General features: G+C 48.4%; 1 protein-coding gene across 7 annotated transcripts; it reads left to right on the top strand.

Moving 5' to 3' along the window:
• Nucleotides 1-10: 10 nt before the first annotated feature.
• Nucleotides 11-19,111, top strand: Znf444 (zinc finger protein 444). 7 transcript variants are annotated; one of them, XM_029479775.2, is made up of 5 exons: nt 189-318; nt 1,748-1,866; nt 11,465-11,805; nt 16,823-16,931; nt 18,088-19,111. In XM_029479775.2, exons 3-5 carry the CDS (start codon nt 11,494-11,496, stop codon nt 18,666-18,668), a joined length of 1,002 nt encoding a protein of 333 aa, XP_029335635.1. In that variant the 5' UTR covers nt 189-318; nt 1,748-1,866; nt 11,465-11,493; the 3' UTR covers nt 18,669-19,111. The 7 variants fall into 7 exon arrangements, with proteins under 7 accessions (XP_021022192.1, XP_029335635.1, XP_085698509.1 ...); XM_029479773.2 differs by lacking the exons at nt 189-318; nt 1,748-1,866 and adding exons at nt 9,827-10,582; nt 10,703-10,767; XM_021166533.3 differs by lacking the exons at nt 189-318; nt 1,748-1,866 and adding an exon at nt 11-143.
• Nucleotides 19,112-20,162: the final 1,051 nt, after the last annotated feature.

Genomic DNA, 20,162 nt, shown 5'->3' with positions numbered 1-20,162 from the left:
TACACTTTAAGAAATGTAGTTTTCTGGTTAGCAGAGATGACTAGCTCGGGACGCACGAGCGTACAGGACTCATCACAGTAGGACTAATGGAAAGCCGCTTTGTCGCGATGTTTCTTGGGAGATGTAGTTTCCAGCTGGGAGAGGTGGGAAGTGTTGGGTAGAATTAGCGATTCCTAGTGTAGAGAGTGAGGGGACGTGGGGGCGGGGAAGTACGGGTGAATTTGGCGCAAAGCCTGCTGGGGCATGGAGTCCTGATGAGCTTTGTGCGCATGTGCGGGAAGGTGAGGTTGTTTGGGGGGCCTCGCCCAGGAGAGTGAGGTGAGCTAGAGGGAAAAGGAAGGGCTGGGGAGTCCGGTGTACGGGGAACGGGCGGACCACGGGGAGGGGTACCCAGGTCTGGAGGAGGGAGAGGAAGGGAGGGATGGGCGGCTTGGGGGAGGGGGATGATAAGGAGGCTGGAGGTGGGGTTCTGGGGGCGGGCCGTGGAGCGGGAGGAACGCGAGATGCAGACGCGGGAGAGTTGGAGGCCTGGGGAGGCTGGGCAGCGGGAGGGGGCTGGGATGTTCGAGGGGGAGCCCTGGGATGGTTGGAAACTGAGAGTGGAGTGGAAGTTGGACCCCACTGAGAAATCCTGGGTCGCCCGGACCTCTAACCTCTTCGAAAAGGATTGCGGGAAGGGGTCTATCCAGGGGCACCGTGCCATAGCAGCGTAGACCCGTGCAGGTGGCTAGTCCTGTGTGCTGGTCACACGTTCACACGCACTTCTGTCGAGTTGAGATTCTGGAGGATAAGTATTTCTTCATTACAAGCGTATCCGTCTCATTAGCTTGTCGCGAGAGGCGAAATTGATTAATGTGCAGAAGGGGCTTGGAGACAGATTTTAACAGGATAAGAGGGACTTAAATCTCTCGGTTCTGATCCTCCTGGCTCAGCCTCTCACGTGCTCAGATTACAGACGTTGGCCTAGTTTTTTTGTTTTGTTCAGGGTTTTTTGTTGTTGTTGTTGATGGTGTTTTAGATATGGTCTCCTGTAGCCCAGGCTGGCCTTAATCACATTCGACAGCCATGCCAAGCCTTAAACCGGTGAAAGTAATTGAATTTAAAAACAAACAAACAAAAATCACCATAATACCCATCTTCACTCTTTTTTTTTTTTTTTTTTTTTTTTTTGGTTTTTCAAGACAGTTTCTCTGTATAGCCCTGGCTGTCCTGGAACTTACTTTGTAGACCGGGCTGGCCTTGAACTCAGAAATCCGCCTGCCTCTGCCTCCCAAGAGCAGGGATTAAAGGCGTGGGCCACCACTGCCAGGCTTCATTCCTTTTTATATGCTATTTTAACACCTATTCCAATTTATAATTTAGTCTTGGGCGCTTGTTTCACAGTGGCTTTACGTAAATGACTCTCAAGGAGTTGGAGGGTTAACGTGTGTTGATAGTAAATGCAATAGGTGGGGTTTGTTTATTGCCAGGTGGTGTTCTGGGTACTTTTTTTTTTTCTTTTAATGATTTATTTTTATTTTAACGTGCATCCATATTTTGCCTGCATATGTGTTTGCTGAATCCTCTGATTCTAGAGTTTCAGTGGTGAGCTGCCATGTGGGGGCTGGGCATTGAACCCAGGTCCTCTGGAAAAGCAGCAACCAGTACTCTTAACTGCTGAGCCGCCTCTCCAGCCATGTTCTGGGGTACTTTTTTGCTCTTTATTTTACTAGACTTTCCAACCTCGATTGTTGCTCCCATTTTATAGCCAAGGAAATGGAGATTAGTCTTTGAAAGGAGCAGTTGTTCTTTGACCGAGGACACATTGCGGGTACGCAGCCGGAATCTGTTCCAATTCCGAAGCCCTGTCCTCTGAGTAAATATTTGGTGAGTTGTACAGCTGAGGGCACAGAGTGCCCAGTGCAGATTCCTGGCCCTTTGAAGGACCATTGATGGATTCAGAGAGAATGAACATCAGGGTCGAAGTGTAGGAGAGAGAGGTAGAAGAAGGGGACACTGAAAGTTACGCATTTAATAGAATAAAAGTAAAAAGAAAACAAACCAAAAACAGATGCTGGGGAGATGGCTCTATGGGCTAAAGTACAAGCTGAGGACGATCAGAACTGGGGTAAAGGTTGAGCAGCACAAGGGCACCTCAGTGTGTGTTCACTGGCTTCTCATTGCAGATGAAAAGGCAGGCTTTAGGTTCCATAAGAGACTTTTAAAAAGGAAGGTAAAGGGGCTGGAGAGATGGCTCAGCGGTTAAGAGCTCTGGCTGCTCTTCCAGAGGTGCTGAGTTCAATTCCCATCAACCACATGGTGGCTCACAACCATCTGTAATGGGATCTGATGCCCTCTTCTGGTGTGTCTGAAGACAGCTACAGTATGCTCATATAAAATAAATAAATAAATAAATCTTAAAAAAAAAAAAAAAAGGAAAGGGAGATAAAGACACCCTAACCTCAACCTCAGGCCTCCACAGGCAATGTGCACGGAATGCGTTTGAGTGCCCACCCCCTCCAGAAATCAACTGCTTGGTGAAGTAGAAAAGCAGTTGGAGATTATTGATGTGGGACACAGAGCTCTCCTCTTCCCATGGTATCGTGGACCTTGGGCAAGAAATCAACTGCCCATCTTTTGGGGCCAAGCTAGGAGGAAATGGTTAACTTTTGTAGCATTTAGTTTAACTGGTTTGTCAGCCAAGAGTTACTTTTTGTGACCTGGAACTTAGGACATGTGGCATAGAAAGACTAGTGACTAACCAGTGTCAGTAACTAGTTACTAAGTAACTAGTAACTTTTTAGCCAGTGCCCTAATTGACTATTTTAGTTCTGTAGGTTCTGTGTGCAGAAGGAATAGCTAACTAACTGTTTATCTCACCAGCCCCTGCTTTCCTGCCCAGCCACTTTAAAACCCCGTCCCTGCAGTAGGTGACAAGCAGCTTATGATCCTTATCACCCACTTCTGGGCCAGTGCTGAGTTACTCTTGATCTGGCCCTGAAGGCCAGTGCCTGAACATGCACTTGCTGAGGTTTTCCATCTTAACCTTTGACAGGCATCCTTTTGAATTCTCTACAGCCCTTACTCCCCTGCTAGGCCCAGTGTGAAGGTCTGCAGGCCACTGTGTAGGGTGAGGCTTCTGAGGGATACAAATATGTATCTCACTGTTACTTCCATTCTCTTACCTCATCTACAGGTGTGTCTTCTCCTACCATACGGCTCCCGACTGGCCACTTCAGGTCATAAATCTGAATTTTCTTTTTATTGCAGGAATTTGGGCTTGCCTCAAAGGAATGCCCCCTTTCACTTGATCCAGACATGAAAGACATCTGCTGTGGACTTTGACGTGGGGAGTGGGGTGGGGGAGTTACTGACCGCTCAGACCCTTTGTGATTGGAAACTACTATGTTGATAGGCTTGTGACTCCCAGGGCTCCAGGGAGGGAAAGAGCTGGCAGGAAACCGTTCCCATTCCTCCTGCATAGCATCCACACCACAGTGCTGATCAACCAGGGTTGGTTCTCTGTTGTCCCTTTCCATCATCTAAGAAAGGAATTTGTTTTGGGAAATTGCTATGTAGTTTATGGCATGTTTTACCTTCAGATGGTAAAGCCACAGAATAATAGAGTCTAACTCCACTTTATAGACAAGCACGCCAAGGGACCGGCCATGTGACTCAGCTGCTAAGAGCACTTGTTGTTCTTGTAGATGACCAGGGTACCTTTTCTTTTTTTAGGTCACTTATTTTTATTTTATGTGCATTGGTGTTTTGCTGGCATGTATGACTTTGTGAAGGTGTCAGAAACTCTGGAACTGGAGTTACAAGTAGGTGTGAGCCACCATGTGGGTTTTGAGAATTGGACCCAGGTCCAGCCAGAGCTCTTAACAGCTGACCTGTCTTTCCAGCCCCAATGACTAGGGCTCTAATCCCATCACCCATATAGTGGCAAAAACCAGTATAACTCCAGTGTAAAAAACAGATAAGCATGTTGGGAAAGGCTTGCTTTCCTTTTTTTTTTTTTTTTTTTTTTGGTTTTTCAAGACAGGGTTTCTCTGTGTAGCCCTGGCTGTCCTGGAACTCACTTTGTAGACCAGGCTGGCCTCGAACTCAGAAATCCGCCTGCCTCTGCTTCCTGAGTGCTGGACTTAAAGACATGTGCCACCACACCCAGCTCCTTTTCTTTTTTTAAGATTTATTTATTATTATATGTCAGTACACTGTAGCTGTCCTCAGACACTCCAGAGGGTGGTTGTGAGCCACCATGTGGTTACTGGGATTTGAACTCAGGACCTTCGGAAGAGCAGTCAGTATTCTTGCCCATTGAGCCATCTGGCCCGCCCCTGCTTTGCTTTGCTTTGCTTTGCTTTGCTTTGCTTTGCTTTGCTTTGCTTTGCTTTGCTTTGCTTTGCTTTGCTTTTTTTGTTTGTTTGTTTGTTTGGTTTTTTTTTTTTTTGTTTTTTTGAGACAGGGTTTCTCTGTATAGCCCTGGCTGGCCTGGAACTCACTTTGTAGACCAGGCTGGCCTCTGCCTCCTGAGTGCTGGTATTAAAGGTGTATGCCACCATGCCCGGCTGCTTTTCTTTTTTTAATTCTTATTTATTTTGTGTGTTTACGTGGGGTGAGGAGGAGCTGACATGAACATGCCATGGTGTGTGTGTGTGTGTGTGTGTGTGTGTGTGTGTGTGTGTATGTTGTCTCATACACATAATATACTTATTTATATGGGAAAAGGACAGCTTGAAGGAGTCCGTTCTTTGCTGTTACAGTGGGAGTCCTAGGCGTGGAGATAAGCACCTTTACCCACTGAACCATCTCATTGGCTCCTGGCATGTTCTTGTTCTTTGTAGGAGTCCCTTCTTTACAATGTCAGGTACCTGGGCTCTGCCTTTTGGAGTGATTCAGCTGCCAGATCAGTAACAGTAGTGTGGAGTAGTGGGTTTTTTTTTTTCCTTTAATTCTTTACTGTGTGTCGTCAGTTGATCCTTTCAGCTGTGTTCAATTAATTTAGCTCTCAGCAACTTTACTAAAAATTTAAAGCTGGGTGATGGTGGCTTATGCCTTTAATCCCAGCACTCAGGAGGTGGAGGTAAGCAGATCTCTTTAAGTTCAAGGCCATGGGGCTGGCCAGATGGCCCCGCCAGTAAGAGCACGGACTGCTCTTCCGAAGGCCCTGAGTTCAAATCCCAGCAACCACATGGTGGCTCATAACCATCCGTAATGAGATCTGACACCCTCTTCTGGTGTGTCTGAAGTCAGCAACAGTGTACTTATTTATAATAATAAATAAACCTTTAAAAAAAAAGTTCAAGGCCATTCTGGTCTACAGATGGAATTCTACAACAGCCAGGGCTACACAAAGAAACCCTGTCTCAAAACACACACACCCCCAATTAAAATATAATTGTAATTACAATATAAACATTTATATATAATGAATAATTATATATAAGTATAGTTTAATTTTACTACAAGCATCCCCCCATCCCAATCCCTTGTATATTAATTCCCCTACTATACCTCCCAAATTGGTGAGCTCTTATCTTTGAAAAAGGAAAATATAAACATAATGCACAGATACAACATGCTCAGTCCATTTACTGTTCCTTGGATGTGTATGAACTCGGGGCTGGCTATTTGGTATTTTAACGCCAATTAAGGGACTCATCCCTGAGAAAGGCTAATGTTCTCTCCTCCCCTTCCCTCCCGCTCTCTCTCTCTCTGCAGCCATTACTTGCCTGTAGTTGTTTTGTCAAGGGTTGGGATTTGTCCTCAGTTAGTCTATCTATTGATTCTTGTCACCATTCAGGCCTTGTTTAGGCAGCTGTATTGTTGGGGTATCATAGGTGTAGGTTCCCTGTTAGTTCTAGAAGATGTAACCTCACACCAGACTTCCTGATTCTCTGGCTCTTGCAGTCTTTCTGCTGCTGCTTCTGCAGTGTCCCTGAGCCTTAGGTGTGCAAGAGTTGTGTGGTAAATGTACTCGCCACAGTCCACGGATCTCTCTGTATGACAGTTGTGCTTTTCTCTTTGCCAGTCCAGCAAACTGGAGCTGGTAGGTTCTGCTCTAAGACCCAGGACCTCAATAGCCCCGACAGTTCCGCTAGATTTCTAGTACCAGAGGTAGGATGTAGCCTTTTATTTCTTTTTTTTTTTAATTTTATTTATTTTATGTATATAAGTACACTGTCGCTATCTTCAGACACACCAGAAGAGGGCATCGGATCCCATTACGGGTAACAGTTTTGACCACCATGTGGTTGCTGGGATTTGAACTCAGGACCTCTGGAAGAGCAGTCAGTGCTTCTAACTGCTGAGCCATCTCTTCTCATCCCCGGTTGTAGCCTTTTAATAGACAGGCAGCCCATGTCTCTGCAACGTAAAGACTCCAGGAGAGATTAGAAGAGATGGAAGCTAAGCCAGGGCCAGGCTGTAGAGGGTTCATGCATAACATGGAGTGGACAGAACAGTAAACTAACTTTTAGCATCCCAATCCCAAGTTATGGTGACGATAAGGTGACTGAGTCATGTAGGGTGGGGTGTCTTCCTTTGTGTTATCAAGCTCAGAGTGCCACATGTGTAAGCGGTTCTTTGCTTTGACTTAACAAGAAACCAAGGGCTTCAAACCTTAGACATAGTATTACCATGAAAACCTTACTCCTGTCTTAGTGTCCTTGACAGGACCCCCATGAGTCTTCAGGCTCCCTGAGGACTGTGATTCCAGGCTAGTATCTCTCATCCTTAGTGCAGCCGACTCATGATGCCTGGGGCCAATGTGTGTGGAGAATGCCCCAGGGTATTCAATTGTGTCTCTGGCCTGTACCCTTCAGCCACAAGCAGCACTGTTCACTCTACCTCCTGTCTGACAATCAGAATTTCTCCAGGACTTTCCTGGGAGTCAAGCCATCTTCCAGGTTTAGAGCCATGTCCTCATCCACCATCTGTCTTCAGGAACTGGGGAAGAGGAAGGGCAGCTGGCTTTCTTGTGACTTGGAGGTTTTATGAGGGAAACACATGCAGATAGGTACTGGAGCCCTTGGCAGTTGGCCACATTTGCCAGCTCTCAAACATAATTTGATAGCTGCTACTGTAGAGCTTGTGTCCTCCCTCCCCCATGCCTCTACTCCCCCCCACCCCCCAATTCACTGACTGTAACCCTAGCCCCCAAAGTGTCTGTAGGAGGAAGTTAGGGGTCATGGAATAGAACCCCCACTCTCTTAGGATTAGTGCCCTCTTAAAAAGAAGAAGAGCTGGCATGGTAATACATACCTGTGATCTTAGCATTTGAAAGATGGAAGCAGGAAGGTCAGAAGTTCAAGGTTATCCCATACTGCTTAATGACCATTTGAGACAGGAAAAGAAAGGACAGTCAGATACTGAGTGGAGTCCTGCAGTAATTATAAGTGTTCCTGCTGGGATGGAAGTGTATTCTGGGACTTGGAAGCCCAGGAGCCACACCGTTCTAGACAAGGTATCTCGGTGGAAGGGCATCCAGGGACTGGAAAGCCCAGGGAGCACACGACTTGGAGGGGAGAAGGGATCCCACTGGGAGGGCTCCCTGAGACAGGGAGCCCTGGCGGGGACCACAGGCTTCTGAGAGGAAGTGTCCTCAGCAGAGACCTTGCAGCTCCCAGGGGAGGCATCCGCAGGTGAGCTGAGGAGCTCGGAGGCCTCAGCCCCACTTCTCTGCATCTTCCCCGCCTCACTAATCGGGTAGTAAGTAGGCAGGGCAGGTAGTACCCACGTCTGAGTTCTTACCACAGGCAGGCTCCACTGACAGGCCTTCCTGTGTTCTCCTTAAAGCCTTTGAAGAGGTCTCTAAAATGTGTGTGTGTTACACATTTGGGTGCTCCAAGAGGCCAGAAGTCAGATTCTCCTAGAATTGGAGTTACAGCCAGTTTTAAGTACCCAATCTGGGCCCTAGGAACAGATTCTGTGGAAGAGCAGTGAATGCTATTAACAGCTAACTGTCTCTCAAGCCTACCCCCCCACCCCCAATTTAAAATTTTTTGTTTTTCAAGATAGGGTTTCTCTGTATAGCCCTGGCTGTCCTGGAACTCACTCTGTAGACTAGGCTGGCCTCGAACTCAGAAATCCGCCTGCCTCTGCCTCCCGAGTGCTGGGATTAAAGGTGTGCACCACCACTGCCCAGCTTAAAAATATTTTTATTAACATATATTAACTATGTTGATAGTGGACCCCATGATACATGTAGCTTGATCACATTTACACGACCCTCATAACCCTCTCATCCTCCTGTCATGTCAGTCCCCTGGTGCCCTTCCTCTTCTCAATTTGTCTCTCTTCCACTCCCACCCCCAAGAAGCCGTGAGTTTAAGAATGAAGTTCTTTACCTCAGTGTGGGTGAGGTGTTATTTATAGGAGTGTAGACTGAAGAAAATATTAACTGCCTGTGAATCCACAGGCATCCCCTCCTCTGTAGCAGCTGTTAACTGGCTCCTTCTGGTGCCTCAGGGTCTATTGACCCTCTGACTCTGAGAGAACGTCGGTAGGCCCAGATTTGAGGGTAATCGGAGCTGCTGAGGTGTTCCACAACACTCCACCCCTCTCTCTCTCTCTCTCTCTCTCTCTCTCCTCTGTCTTTCTTCCCTCATCAATTCACTCTACACTGAGTCTTGGAGGGAGTGACACAGATGTCCCACTTAGGGCTGACCATTCGAGCCCCACTTGTCCTTAGCACTATGAGCAGCTGTGCGTGTCTGTGGTGATGGCTCACTGAAACAGGAAGCTTCTCGGAGCAAAGCTGACGGAGCACCAAGCTGTAAGGACGTGCGCAGAACCATTCAGAAGGCAGTGTGACAGACACGGCACGCCTGTGCACAACAGCAGTAGCTTCCTCTCCAGGGCTTGGGACATTCCAGCCACAGGCTTTTGTGTAGGTTTTTTTGTTTAGGTGGCTCAGCCACGGTAGCACCAGGGAGGGAACAAGCCAAGATGTAAGTCTGGTCAGCCTGCTGTAAGAGAGGGAGGGGTTTTTGTTCTGCTGGTGGTTTTTTTGGTTTGTTTGTTTTTTTTTTAATTTAATTTTTTTGGTTTTGGTTTGTTTGTTTGGATTTTAATAAAATTTCTTTTTTTTTCTACTTTTCTTTTATTGAAAATAGTTTTTTTTCCATGTAATATATTTTGATTATGGTTTCCTTCTATAAGTGTGGCAGCTCAAGCTAAAGGTATCGTGGAAGTCAGGAGCCAAGAAATACCGCAGAGCTTCACCACATAACAGTTCCCACAGCAGAGATTTCCTGGGAGACAGAGGCTGGCTGCGCTGCCTCTGCTCAGGCAGGCCAGAAGCAGCAAGAACTAAATGGGAGGCAGACTTTATATCCGGTTTTGGGGGTTGCAGAGCTCTCTAGGGTGGGGATTGATGGGATTTCAGGGTGGGCTCAGGGATTAGTGGGGTTTCAAACCCCTGAAGTGAGTTTGGACTTTTTACCCTATACCTTCCCCGACTCCTCCCAGGTCCTCCCATAGTCCCTTCCCGTCCAGTCCATGTTCCTTCTGTCTCCTTAGAAAACAAACAGGCACCTGAAGAATAGTAATAAAGATAAAACAAAAATAAATCAGAACAGAACAAAACAAATACAAGACAAAAAGCGTAGGAAACAGACACAAGAATCTCAAAAACACAAAACTGGAAGCCATAATATATATGCAAAGGACCTGCAAGGTTAAAAAGATAAAAATGAATAAAATAACAATTTTATTTTTTTTTATTTTTTATTTATTTTTTTTTTTTTTTTTTTTTTTTTTTTTTTTTTTGGTTTTTCGAGACAGGGTTTCTCTGTATAGCCCTGGCTGTCCTGGAACTCACTTTGTAGACCAGGCTGGCCTCGAACTCAGAAATCCACCTGCCTCTGCCTCCCAAGTGCTGGGATTAAAGGCGTGCGCCACCACCGCCCGGCAAAATAACAATTTTAAAGATGCCCTGATTAAACATTACGAGACAACCTCCAAAGTTCCAGTGAATTTGTTTTCCATTGCTGGACATGGAGCCCGCCCTTAAGATTGGTTTGTATACCCAGAGAGACTGTTGGAGAGAACTAATTTTTAATTTCCAAGTGGTTGTCGGTTGTGGATGGCTTCTGGGTTAGGAATGGACTCGTGTGCACTCTTAGCTCTAGGACCCCATCTGACACAGACCCATGCATTCCCCTTGCATACTGCCACAGTCTCCGAGTTCATGTCCGTCCTGTAGGCACTGTTTCCTTCCATTCCTGTCTCCTATAGTCTTTCTGTCACTTCTTCTACAAAATTCCCTGAGCCCTGAGGGGAGGGATTTGATTGAGACATCCTACTTAGGATTGAGTGTTGCAAGGCTTCTCACCCTGTACCTGTCTAGTTGTGAGTCTCTGTTTTTATTCCCATCTACTGCAGGAGGAAGCTTCTACGATGACTGAGCAAAGCACCGACCTATGGCTATAACAGAGTGCCATTAGGAGTCATTTTATTGCTGGGTTCTTTTAGCAGAACAGTAGTATTTGGCTTTCCCCTAGGTCCCTGGGATCTAGTCTCAACTTCTTGGTCACCTGAGCAGTGTCAGGAATAGATTTCATCTCATGGAATAGACCTTAAATCCAGTCAGATTGTGGTAGGTTACTCCCACATCTTTTGTGCCACCATTGCAACCATGCATCTTGTAGCAGGCCACCAGTGTAGATGGAAGGGTTTGTAACTGGGTTGTTTACCTTTCTCCTTTGGCATTGTGTAGCTTATCTCCCAGTCCCATGAACACCAGTCTCTGGGGTAGGCACCAGCTCGACGTCTCTGTGTTCGGTGAGTTGTGTAGGTGTTAGACTTAGGCAGTAGGGCTTAAGACTTAGCAGTTTGTGGAGAGCAACAAGTAACCTTGGCAACAGCCTAGATGGTTTGGGGGTTCCCATGGGGCTCCTTTGGCCAACAACTTGATTAGATGCAAGCCATTCCTGGTACTGGAAGCTTCATTTGCTGAGGAGAGATATCCAGTTGAGGCTCCGCTCCCCCAATGCTTGGTAATTTCATTTTAGATCATACATATACATACATACATACATTCATTCATACATATTAAAAAGCTTCTGGCCGGGTGTGGTGGTGCACACCTTTAATCCCAGCACTTGGGAGGCAGAGGCAGGCAGATTTCTGAGTTCGAGGACAGCCAGGGCTACACAGAGAAACCCTGTCTCGAAAAAAACCCAAAAAACAAAACCAAAAGCTTCTACTTTATTAGGTCTCCATATGACCCATAGAAGAGGTAATTCTAATCACCCTTAAGCACTGATCACAGGGACCTTTGCCAATGGCCTGACTTCTCTTTGGTCAGAGAGGTAAGCAGGTATGCTTTCATTTTGCAGAATAGGAAGTTAAAGCCCAAAAGACTGCTAAGATGTGAACGAGCCAGTAATGGTCAATATCCATTTAGTTTCAGGCGAGTTCCCTTGCTGCCTGGGCTGCTGAGCTGGACTCTCCCACTGCTGACTGTTCCTCTCTACAGGTGCTGGTAACTCAAACCTAGGTGGCCTCATGGAGGCCCCAACGACCCAGCCAGTGAAGCAGGAGAACCTGGCGGTTGAGGCCCTGACGCTCGACTCCCCGTGGCACCGCTTCCGCCACTTCCACCTGGGCGATGCAGCAGGGCCGCGTGAGGCCCTGGGGCTGCTCCGTGCCCTGTGCCGGGACTGGCTCCAGCCGGAAGTGCACACGAAGGAGCAGATGCTGGAGCTGCTGGTGTTGGAGCAGTTCCTGAGCGCCCTCCCTGCAGACACCCAAGCATGGGTGTGCAGCCGCCGGCCCCAGAACGGAGAGGAGGCTGTGGCGCTGCTGGAGGAGCTCTGGGTGAGCAGGAGGCCGTGGTGGCGGTGGTGTGGGAGGGGCTTCGCTGAACTATGCTTCTCAGCTTGTGGCCACACATCACACTTAAGCAAAAGCCCCCTGAAAACGAAGGTGTAGTGTATGGCTGGTGTCGGGGTGACGGTTGCTCCTCCAGAAGTGCAGAGGTGCCTCTCCAGTGTCACCTGCGTTAGCAGTCCCCAGTTCCTCCCTCAAGTAATAAATAGTTGGCTGGAAGGTCTAGGTAAAGTCTGCTTTGCCTAGGTTTCCCATTAATGTAGAGAAAGGACCCCGGCTAAAGGAAGTCTTAGGAGATAGCACAGGTTGTCCTCTACTGATGACGTTGAAGACAGGGCCAACTGGTCTTAGCTACGAAGTGGGGAGCAACAAGCAGGGAGCCCTTAGTCCCGTGTGGTAGTGCATACCTCAGGCAGAAGGGTCATGGAGAGTTCAAAACCAGCCTGTAACTAGACAAGGCCTTCTCTTTGAAAAGAAACAAACCCTAAAATAGAACACAGAAGCAGGGAGCGCTGCGATCGCGGACACCTAACGCCTTGCTGTGCACTTTTTACTCAGCCTCAAGCTTGGCTGCATGGGAGATTGCCCATGTGGCTGGCTGGTAGTCTGCATGGTTCAAATTCCCACTGCAGACCGGCTACGTGCTTTTGTCTGGTTCAGGGGCCAAGCAGAGGCCCCGTCTGCTGGGCTTTTTTTTTTTTTTTTTTTTTTTTTTTTTTGAGACAGGGTTTCTCTGTGTAGCCCTGGCTGTCCTAGAACTCATTCTGTAGACCAGGCTGGCCTTGAACTCAGAAATCCACCAGCCTCTGCCTCCCGAGTGCTGGGATTAAAGGCGTGCGCCACCAGTGCCTGGCTAATTTCTTTTATTTCTTACGATATTGTGTGGTGTTAATGGGCGGAGGTCATGCACACGCCACCTTGTGTATGTGGCAGTCAGAGGACAACTGCAGGAGCTGGTTCTCCCTTCCACCGCGTGGGATTCGGGATGTCAGCCTTGGCAACAAGCCATCTCTGCGGCTCACCCTCTCAGTTTCTTTTTAGCCAAGAATGATAAAGGTAGTTGCTTTTAATGTATATATCTAGCAGAATTTTTTTAAAATCCCTTTGAACATATATGTGGTGATGTACACCTATAATCTCATTATTGGGAATTAAGTTAGGAGGACTTTGAATTTAAAGCTAGCCTGTTCTACAGAGTAAGGAAGGCCATGTCTGAAAATACCAACCATAAGAGAAAAAAAGTCTTTTAATGGCTAGGTTGTAGGGTCCTCATGATTCAGAGAATCTCCAAGCGTGGCAGTCATTGGGCTCTCTGGGTCTAATGACTGTTCATATCCTCGGGCCTTTGGAGCTTGGAGGGTGTAGAGAAATGCCTTCTAGAGACTGTCCTCTTGTTTATTTTGTTTTATTTATTTATTGGGGTTTTTTTTTTTGTTTTGTTTTGTTTTGTTGTTGTTGTTGTTGTTTTTGAGACAGGGTTTCTCTGTGTAGCCCTGGCTGTCCTGGGACTCTAGACCAGGCTAGCCTCGAACTCAGAAATTCTCCTGCCTCTGCCTCCCAAGTGCTAGGATTAAAGGGGTGCGCCACCACACCCAGCTAGAGATGGTCTTGATGTCTGTATTACCTGTTACTGCTATGATAAAATACCCTACCAAAAGCAACTTAAGGAAGAAGGTCTCTTTGGGCTTACAATTCCAGGATACACTAGGAGCTAGAGGCAACTAGAGAACGCAGAGAGCAATGGACAATGCTGCCCAGCTCTTCTTAATTTTTTTTTATTCAAGAAATGGTTTCCCTATGTAACCCTGGTTGTCCTGGAACTCACTTTGTAGACCAGGCTGACCTCGAACTCAGAAATCTGCCTGCCTCTGCCTTCCAAGTGCTGGGATTAAAGGCATATGCTACCACACCTGATTCTCAGCTTGTTGCTAGATTTAGTCAGAGAAGTTAAGTTGCCTGTGGAATGGCCACACAGGGTGAGTCTTTGCCCACAAAAGCACAGGGGCTCTTTCCTAGGTGGTGCTGGCCCTGCTGAGGTGCCAGTATCATCACAGTGCATGTAGAGTTTCTCTCTGGTAATGTGTGTGGTCCAAGCTGCATTGTCGTCTCAGCCCTACTCAGTTAGGAGCCTTGTCCTGTTTATTTCATGTGGCCCTGGTTGGAACTGTCCCTGGTGTTAGCGAGTACTATATAAATGCTTGCTTTGGAACACTGAGGAACACTGCCCTGCCCTGAAGTTTCACACCAGAAAGCCAGGGTGTATTTTGCCTGCTCTGCAAGCACATTCTGAGAGAGAATGTGACCTTGGTAAGATAGCCCACCTTGCCTGTAGTAATCCAGCCTCTGGTCTGTGTACCAGTAGCCATGGGACTGAGACCCGGGGAGCAGGATGTCTGCCAGCTCAAGAAACCTAAGGAATGCTGGTGGCTGGACTAGGAAACTGGGGAGAGTCAGCTCCGACCTGTCCTTGTGGTTACTACCACAGGAAATGCCAAACCAGTTTGTCTCAGAATTGAGGGAAGTCTTAGAGCCCCAGAGGCAGCTGGGAACATGGAAACTTAGCACAAGATACTGAGTGTATGATGTGTGACAAGAGGAAAAGTTAGTAAAACATAAGCAATCCAAGGCATGCTGATCCTTCGAGCTCTCAGCCTTCGAAAAGCATCGGAGAGTAGGACCACAAGCCTTCTGTAGCAAGTTGCCTGGGAACAAAAGGAGGAACAGCAGATGTAGGTACCAGAGGCAAAAACTGAAGCAGTATGGGTAGTGAGCAGATGATAGAGCTGTTGAAGCCAGAGCAACTTGCACATGTTTGAAACCTATAGGGAATGGCCTTTATGGGGTGAAATTCAAATTGCCAATTTGCAGTCTCATAAAGAAGCAACAAATCTGGGCTGGAGAGATGACTCAGCAGTTAAGAGCACTGACTGCTCTTCCAGAGGTCCTGAGTTCAATTCCCAGCAACCACTTGGTGGCTCACAGCCATCTGTAATAAGATCCAGTGCCCTCTTTTCGTGTGTTCAAAGACAGCTACATACCAAAAAAAAAAAAAAAAAAAGGTGGAGGGGGTGCAAATGTGACCCCTGAAAACCAGAGGGCAGAAGGATCAGAACAGTGACCTAAGACCTTACACAAAAAAGGCACCAGGTCCTGGCAGTTTATGTGTTGAAGTGCTGCCAAATCTCTAAGGAATGTATCATTCTTAAACATTTTACCAACTGCTAAGATTATGAAGTAAGGGAGCTCCCAGCTCATCTTGGCTAGGTTGCCAACCCTCTGCCACTACCACCCTACAGTCCAACCCAGCCATTTCAAAGACAACTGAAAAAGCAAGCCAAGGACTATCTCAAGGAAAGTAGATCCAAGAATCTTAAGTAGAATATTGTCTGCTCAAATCTAAACTGATGTGTTGTAGCCAGTGGGCTTTACACAGATGCAAAGCACGTTCTCTCTGGAAGTTTACCAGTGAAGTGCAACTCTGTCAACAGAACCTGTCGTTCAAGGCTGAGGGCAGCTGAGTGATGGGGCAGGATCAGCAAAGGTCAACATCAGTGCACAGTAAGTAGGTAGATAGTGGGTGGTACCTGCCTGGAATTCCAGCTCTCAGGAGTCAGGGAGTCAGAGGTAGAGACTGGCCTTGTAGTGAGTTTAAAAGATGGCTCTCAGTCTGCAAAGCTAGAAACTGCCTGAACACTGAGCTGATCTAGTCCACCAACGTCAAGGCTATCCATCCTTCTCCCACACAGGCAGAACAGGTGCCTACAAAAGCAAGCCATACTGCTAGGAATGCTTACGAGTCTTGACCAGCAGGTAGAATTATATGCATGGCTAGTCACCTGTGCCTCTGCTGTGTGATCTAGGTCGCCCTCCCTCCAGCCAGTGGTCCAGTACAGATAAGATGGGAGGTGAGGAGAGGGGTGCTGTGTGTGTGACTCCTGCATCTCTTATTTCCTAGCACCAGAGGAATTCTGAGCATCACTTCTTGGGAGCATGAGCTTAGAAATCTACCTTGTGTCCTGCCTGGTTCTTAGCTTCATGCTTTTCTGAGATAAAGGTTGCTTCAAGTTTGCATTTTACCCAGACACCAGCGGTTCAAGTAAGATTCAAAACAAAGGAATGAGTTACCTGTTACTTTATAGCAAATGTCCCCCCAAAGCTATGAAGTTGTTGTGGGCCAGAGGGTAGGCGTGACTGGGGAAGGTGGATCTGTCTCAGGGCCTCTTGAAGAGGCCACAAGGTATTGACCATGGCTGTCACCACTTAAAGGCTGACTTGAGGCTGGAACCCCATTTCCAATGAATTTGCTTGCACTGGTTGACAGGAGACCAAGTTTGAACAGCCTCCAGTATAGCAGCCAGCTTCCCTTAGAAGATACAGCGAGGCAGCTCAGTGGCTAAGGTTCTTGTCATCAAGCCTGATGAGGAACTGAACTTCACATGGTAGAAGGAGGAAGCCAACTATCAAAAGTCATTCTCTGGACCTTCATATGTACAATGTATTTCCCATCACACACACACACACACACACACATACACACACACACACACACACACACACACACACAGGGTAGAGAGAAGGCTCTTCAGCTAAAAGCTCTTGCCGCTCCTGCAGAGGACTGGAGTTTGGTTCCCAGTACCCATGCCAGGTGGCTCACGACTTCCTGTAACTTCAGCTCCAGAGGATTGGATGCACTCTTACATGTATGCTCATGTACCAACCCCCAAAACCACAGAAATGAGTCTTCAAAGAAACCAAAACAAAACAGGCAGTAGTGTTGCACACCTTTAATCTCAGCAAAGAGTGGCAGATCTCTAAATTCAAGGCCAGCCAGGACTACAGAGTTCCAAGACAACCAGGGTTACACAGAGACATACTTGAAATGGCTTGAAAAACAAAACAAAAACCCCAACAAGACCGGCAGTAGGATTTCAGAACTGTGTGGCGGGAGAATGGCAAATACAGGATATTATAATTTCTCAATTTGGCATATGCTATCTCATTTCAGGGCCCAGCAACCTCCCCAGATGGGTCGTCAGCAATGAGGGCACCTCGGGATATGACAGAAGGCCCGGGGGTCAGTGTTGGAAAGGAAGAAAGTGGGGTAATTCCCGTAGGTGAGCAGCCAGCTCCTTCCTCACTTCATTCTTGGTAAAGAAAGAAGTCCTTGTCTCCCAGGCTAAGTCAGGGACTGACCTGGCAATTTTAACTCAGTGAACGCAGTAGGGACAGCTTACATAGGCCCCTGCCCTTGGGGAACCAGCCCATGGAAGGTGGGCTCACAGCCTATTGTCTGCCAGGTGCTGCTCTGCCAGTCTGCGGAAACTATAGCATACCAAAGCGATGTGATCTTTGGAGCTGAGATCTCCTTGTGCGACCCAGGCTGATACAGTCCCCTGCCTCAGTCTTCCTAAGTGCTGAGATTTGAGGCATGCAGCTGCCCAGATCTGGCTGTAGTGCATTTGGGTGCAGGGTTCTAGAAGGACTCGCCCAAGGATGCTGCTAAATCCAGATTGGGCCCAGGCAGCCTGCCTCGGGGCCTCTGCACCCCAACATACTCTGCCTATCCCAGGTGCTATGGTGGTCTGTGTTAAGTTCCCAGTCCTGAGCTGGGCATGGAGTCTGTTATGTCACATTTGGATGAAGTGACTCCTTATATATCTCAGACGGTGGGGCAGAAGCCAGATATTCAGGAAGAAATCAAATAGCAGCAGAGGGTGGGAATAGGGCAGCAATGGGAGACAAGTGGGCATTTCAGACAGCAAAGGAAGCCAAGTTCATGGTGTAAAACTACCGGAACCAAGGTTGTGGATTCCTGGGGCTCCACAGAGCAGATGGGAAACCTAGACAGAGGAGTCATATGGTTTGTCTGTCCCCTAGTTTCCCTGCCTCAGTCCATTAGTTTGTTCCATTCGAACACCCCCAGCCTCTTATAGAGCAGTCAGCCCACCCATTATGTTCTCAGTAATGACCCTCTCTCCCCACCGCCTGACTCCTCCATCCATCACCTTTGTTCTTACATCATTATGAACCCTCACCCATGTGTCCATCGGTCCACTCCCCCAGTACTCCCTCTACCGCCCTCCCACCTTTTTGTCTCATTACTCCCTATTCCCTGTCTAGTCAGCTACGCCTTGGTGTTTATTAGGCTGCGTGAAGCTCCTTGCTAGGAGGCACAGAGGTGGGAAACCTGCCCTCCAGCCACCTCCCTGCCCCAAACTGCTGCCCACCAGCTCAGCCTCAGCCCTGACTGCAGTGTACCTTTTCCCGCAGGAACCGGGGCTTCCTCTGGGACAGAGGTACCCGCAACGGGGAACAGCGGGGCCATGCGCCCATACAAGCAGGAGCCGGGCAGCCCCCCACCAGCTCCACTGGCACCGGTCCTCCCTGCCTTCCTGGCAGCTCCAGGCACTGTGTCGTGCCCGGAGTGCGGCAAGTCTCCCTTGAAGCCGGCGCATCTACTGCGCCACCGGCAAAGCCACTCTGGTGAGAAGCCGCACGCGTGCCCTGAGTGCGGCAAGGCATTCCGGCGTAAGGAGCACCTGCGGCGCCACCGCGGCACGCACCCTGGCAGCCCAGGGCCTGCATTGCGCCCCCTGCCTGCGCGCGAGAAGCCGCACGCGTGCTGCGAGTGCGGCAAGACCTTCTACTGGCGCGAGCACCTGGTGCGCCACCGCAAGACGCACTCTGGTGCGCGACCTTTCGCCTGCTGGGAATGTGGCAAGGGCTTCGGGAGGCGTGAGCATGTGCTCCGTCACCAGCGTATCCATGGCCGGGCGGCCGCTGTAGCTCAAGGGACTTCAGCACCGGGTCCAGAGGGTGGTGGTGCCTTTCCACCCTGGGCTCTGGGGTAGCTGTGGTTCTAAACACCTGCTGCAGGGTGTCATCCCCTTAGAGTTCTCCCAACCCCATTGCCTCTTCCCTTTCGGGCCCCATATCCACTCCTCCCTTCCTTTTGGAGTCCTCAGCTTTCACCCACCCCTGCGAAAGACCCTTCTCTCCTTCCCTCATTCCATCCCCTTTTCATGGAGGAGAGACTTGCCCCAGGACACCCTTCAAGTGAGAAAGGGGGCTCAGGGAAGGAGCAGTGCCCCCACTCCTCCCTTCCAAGGAAGATGATCTTGATCTTGAACCCCAGGACAGAGTCGGGGCCAATGGAGAGAGGAGGCCTGGACCCGGATCTGGTTCTCTCCACAGCCTAAAGGAATGAGGTGGGGAGAGGTACCCGAGAAAGCTTGTCACAGATGGCAGGTCACCAGCATCTGAGAGAGTAATAAAGTGACTGACTCAGTGTGTACAGGAGTCTGTGACTCTCCGGTGTTGTGGGAGCTGAGCATCTGAGGCACAGGGGACTTGGGGACTCCACCTCACACATCGCAGGAAGAAAGACTAGACTCGGAAGGTCTGGCACCAGATTCACTCCCATCCTGGTTGTCCTAGCTGTATATAGCTTCAGGTAGGTGGACCACCCCCGAAATCCCCTTTTCTGAGCAATAGTTACCGTTTTGTAAGTCATGGTGCTTGTAATGTCGCCCACAACCATTACTAAGTTAATAATATTGTTAGGTGCCTCCGGTCCACTCCTAAATAACCAAGTGCCAGCCAGCAGGTCTGAAAGCACATTTTACCAAGAAGACTCCTTTCTGGACTTGGGAAGGTAAGGGTTGCACCTTGACCTCAGTCAGTTCTTCACAGTGACAGTCCAGGAATCTAGACCTAACTTCTCTTCAGGATGCATTTCTTTGGGTATAAAGTCTGCCCAGTCTGCTGTGGAGCAGACTCTGGGACAGTCCTTGGCCTGGCCCTGCTGGCTTTTCTGGGTACCAACTTTGAGCTCCTGGGCTCTGCTTCCTTACCAGAACTCTATGTAATGGCTTCACACAGTGGAGGGAGGTAGAGAACCCCAATGCCCACTCTATTTTTTTTGTCTTAAGACGGGAACTTTCTGAATCAGTCTAAGCTGACCTTGATCTCATTGTGTAACCAAAGGTGACCACAGATTTCTGATTCTCTTGTCTCCATCTCAGTTTGAAGATCATAAGTATGCACTATGTCGTCTGGATCCTTAAAAGGCACGTGCCACCATGCCCAAGTTTTATTCTGGTTTTGCTTTGTGGGGTTTTTATTTTTTTGAGAGAGACGTCATGTAGTCCTCACTATCCTGAAGCTTGTCATATATCAGGCTGCCCTCAAACTCATAAAAGATCTGCCTACCTCTGCCTCCTGAGTGCTGGGATTAAAGGTGTGGACCACCATGCCCGGTTCTCGTTCTTAATGCATACATGGGACCTTCCTGGAATACATACCCAAAGAAATGGTCGAAGCTGGACACAACTATACTTTTAGGA

This window comes from Mus caroli, unplaced genomic scaffold, assembly GCF_978045245.1.
Source record: "Mus caroli unplaced genomic scaffold, Mus_caroli_1 scaffold_8, whole genome shotgun sequence".
NCBI classification, from domain to species: Eukaryota; Metazoa; Chordata; class Mammalia; order Rodentia; family Muridae; genus Mus; species Mus caroli.
Note: the sequence above shows the minus strand (reverse complement) of the source record. Positions and strands in the feature narration are given on the sequence as shown.

Coding starts and splice junctions, on each gene's coding strand:
- Znf444 (XM_029479773.2), top strand. CDS start 10,719: ATGAACACCAGTCTCTGGGGTAGGCACCAGCTCGACGTCTCTGTGTTC. Junction 10,768..11,464: donor GCTCGACGTCTCTGTGTTCG/GTGAGTTGTGTA, acceptor TCCTCTCTACAG/GTGCTGGTAACTCAAACCTA. Junction 11,806..16,822: donor CGCTGCTGGAGGAGCTCTGG/GTGAGCAGGAGG, acceptor ATCTCATTTCAG/GGCCCAGCAACCTCCCCAGA.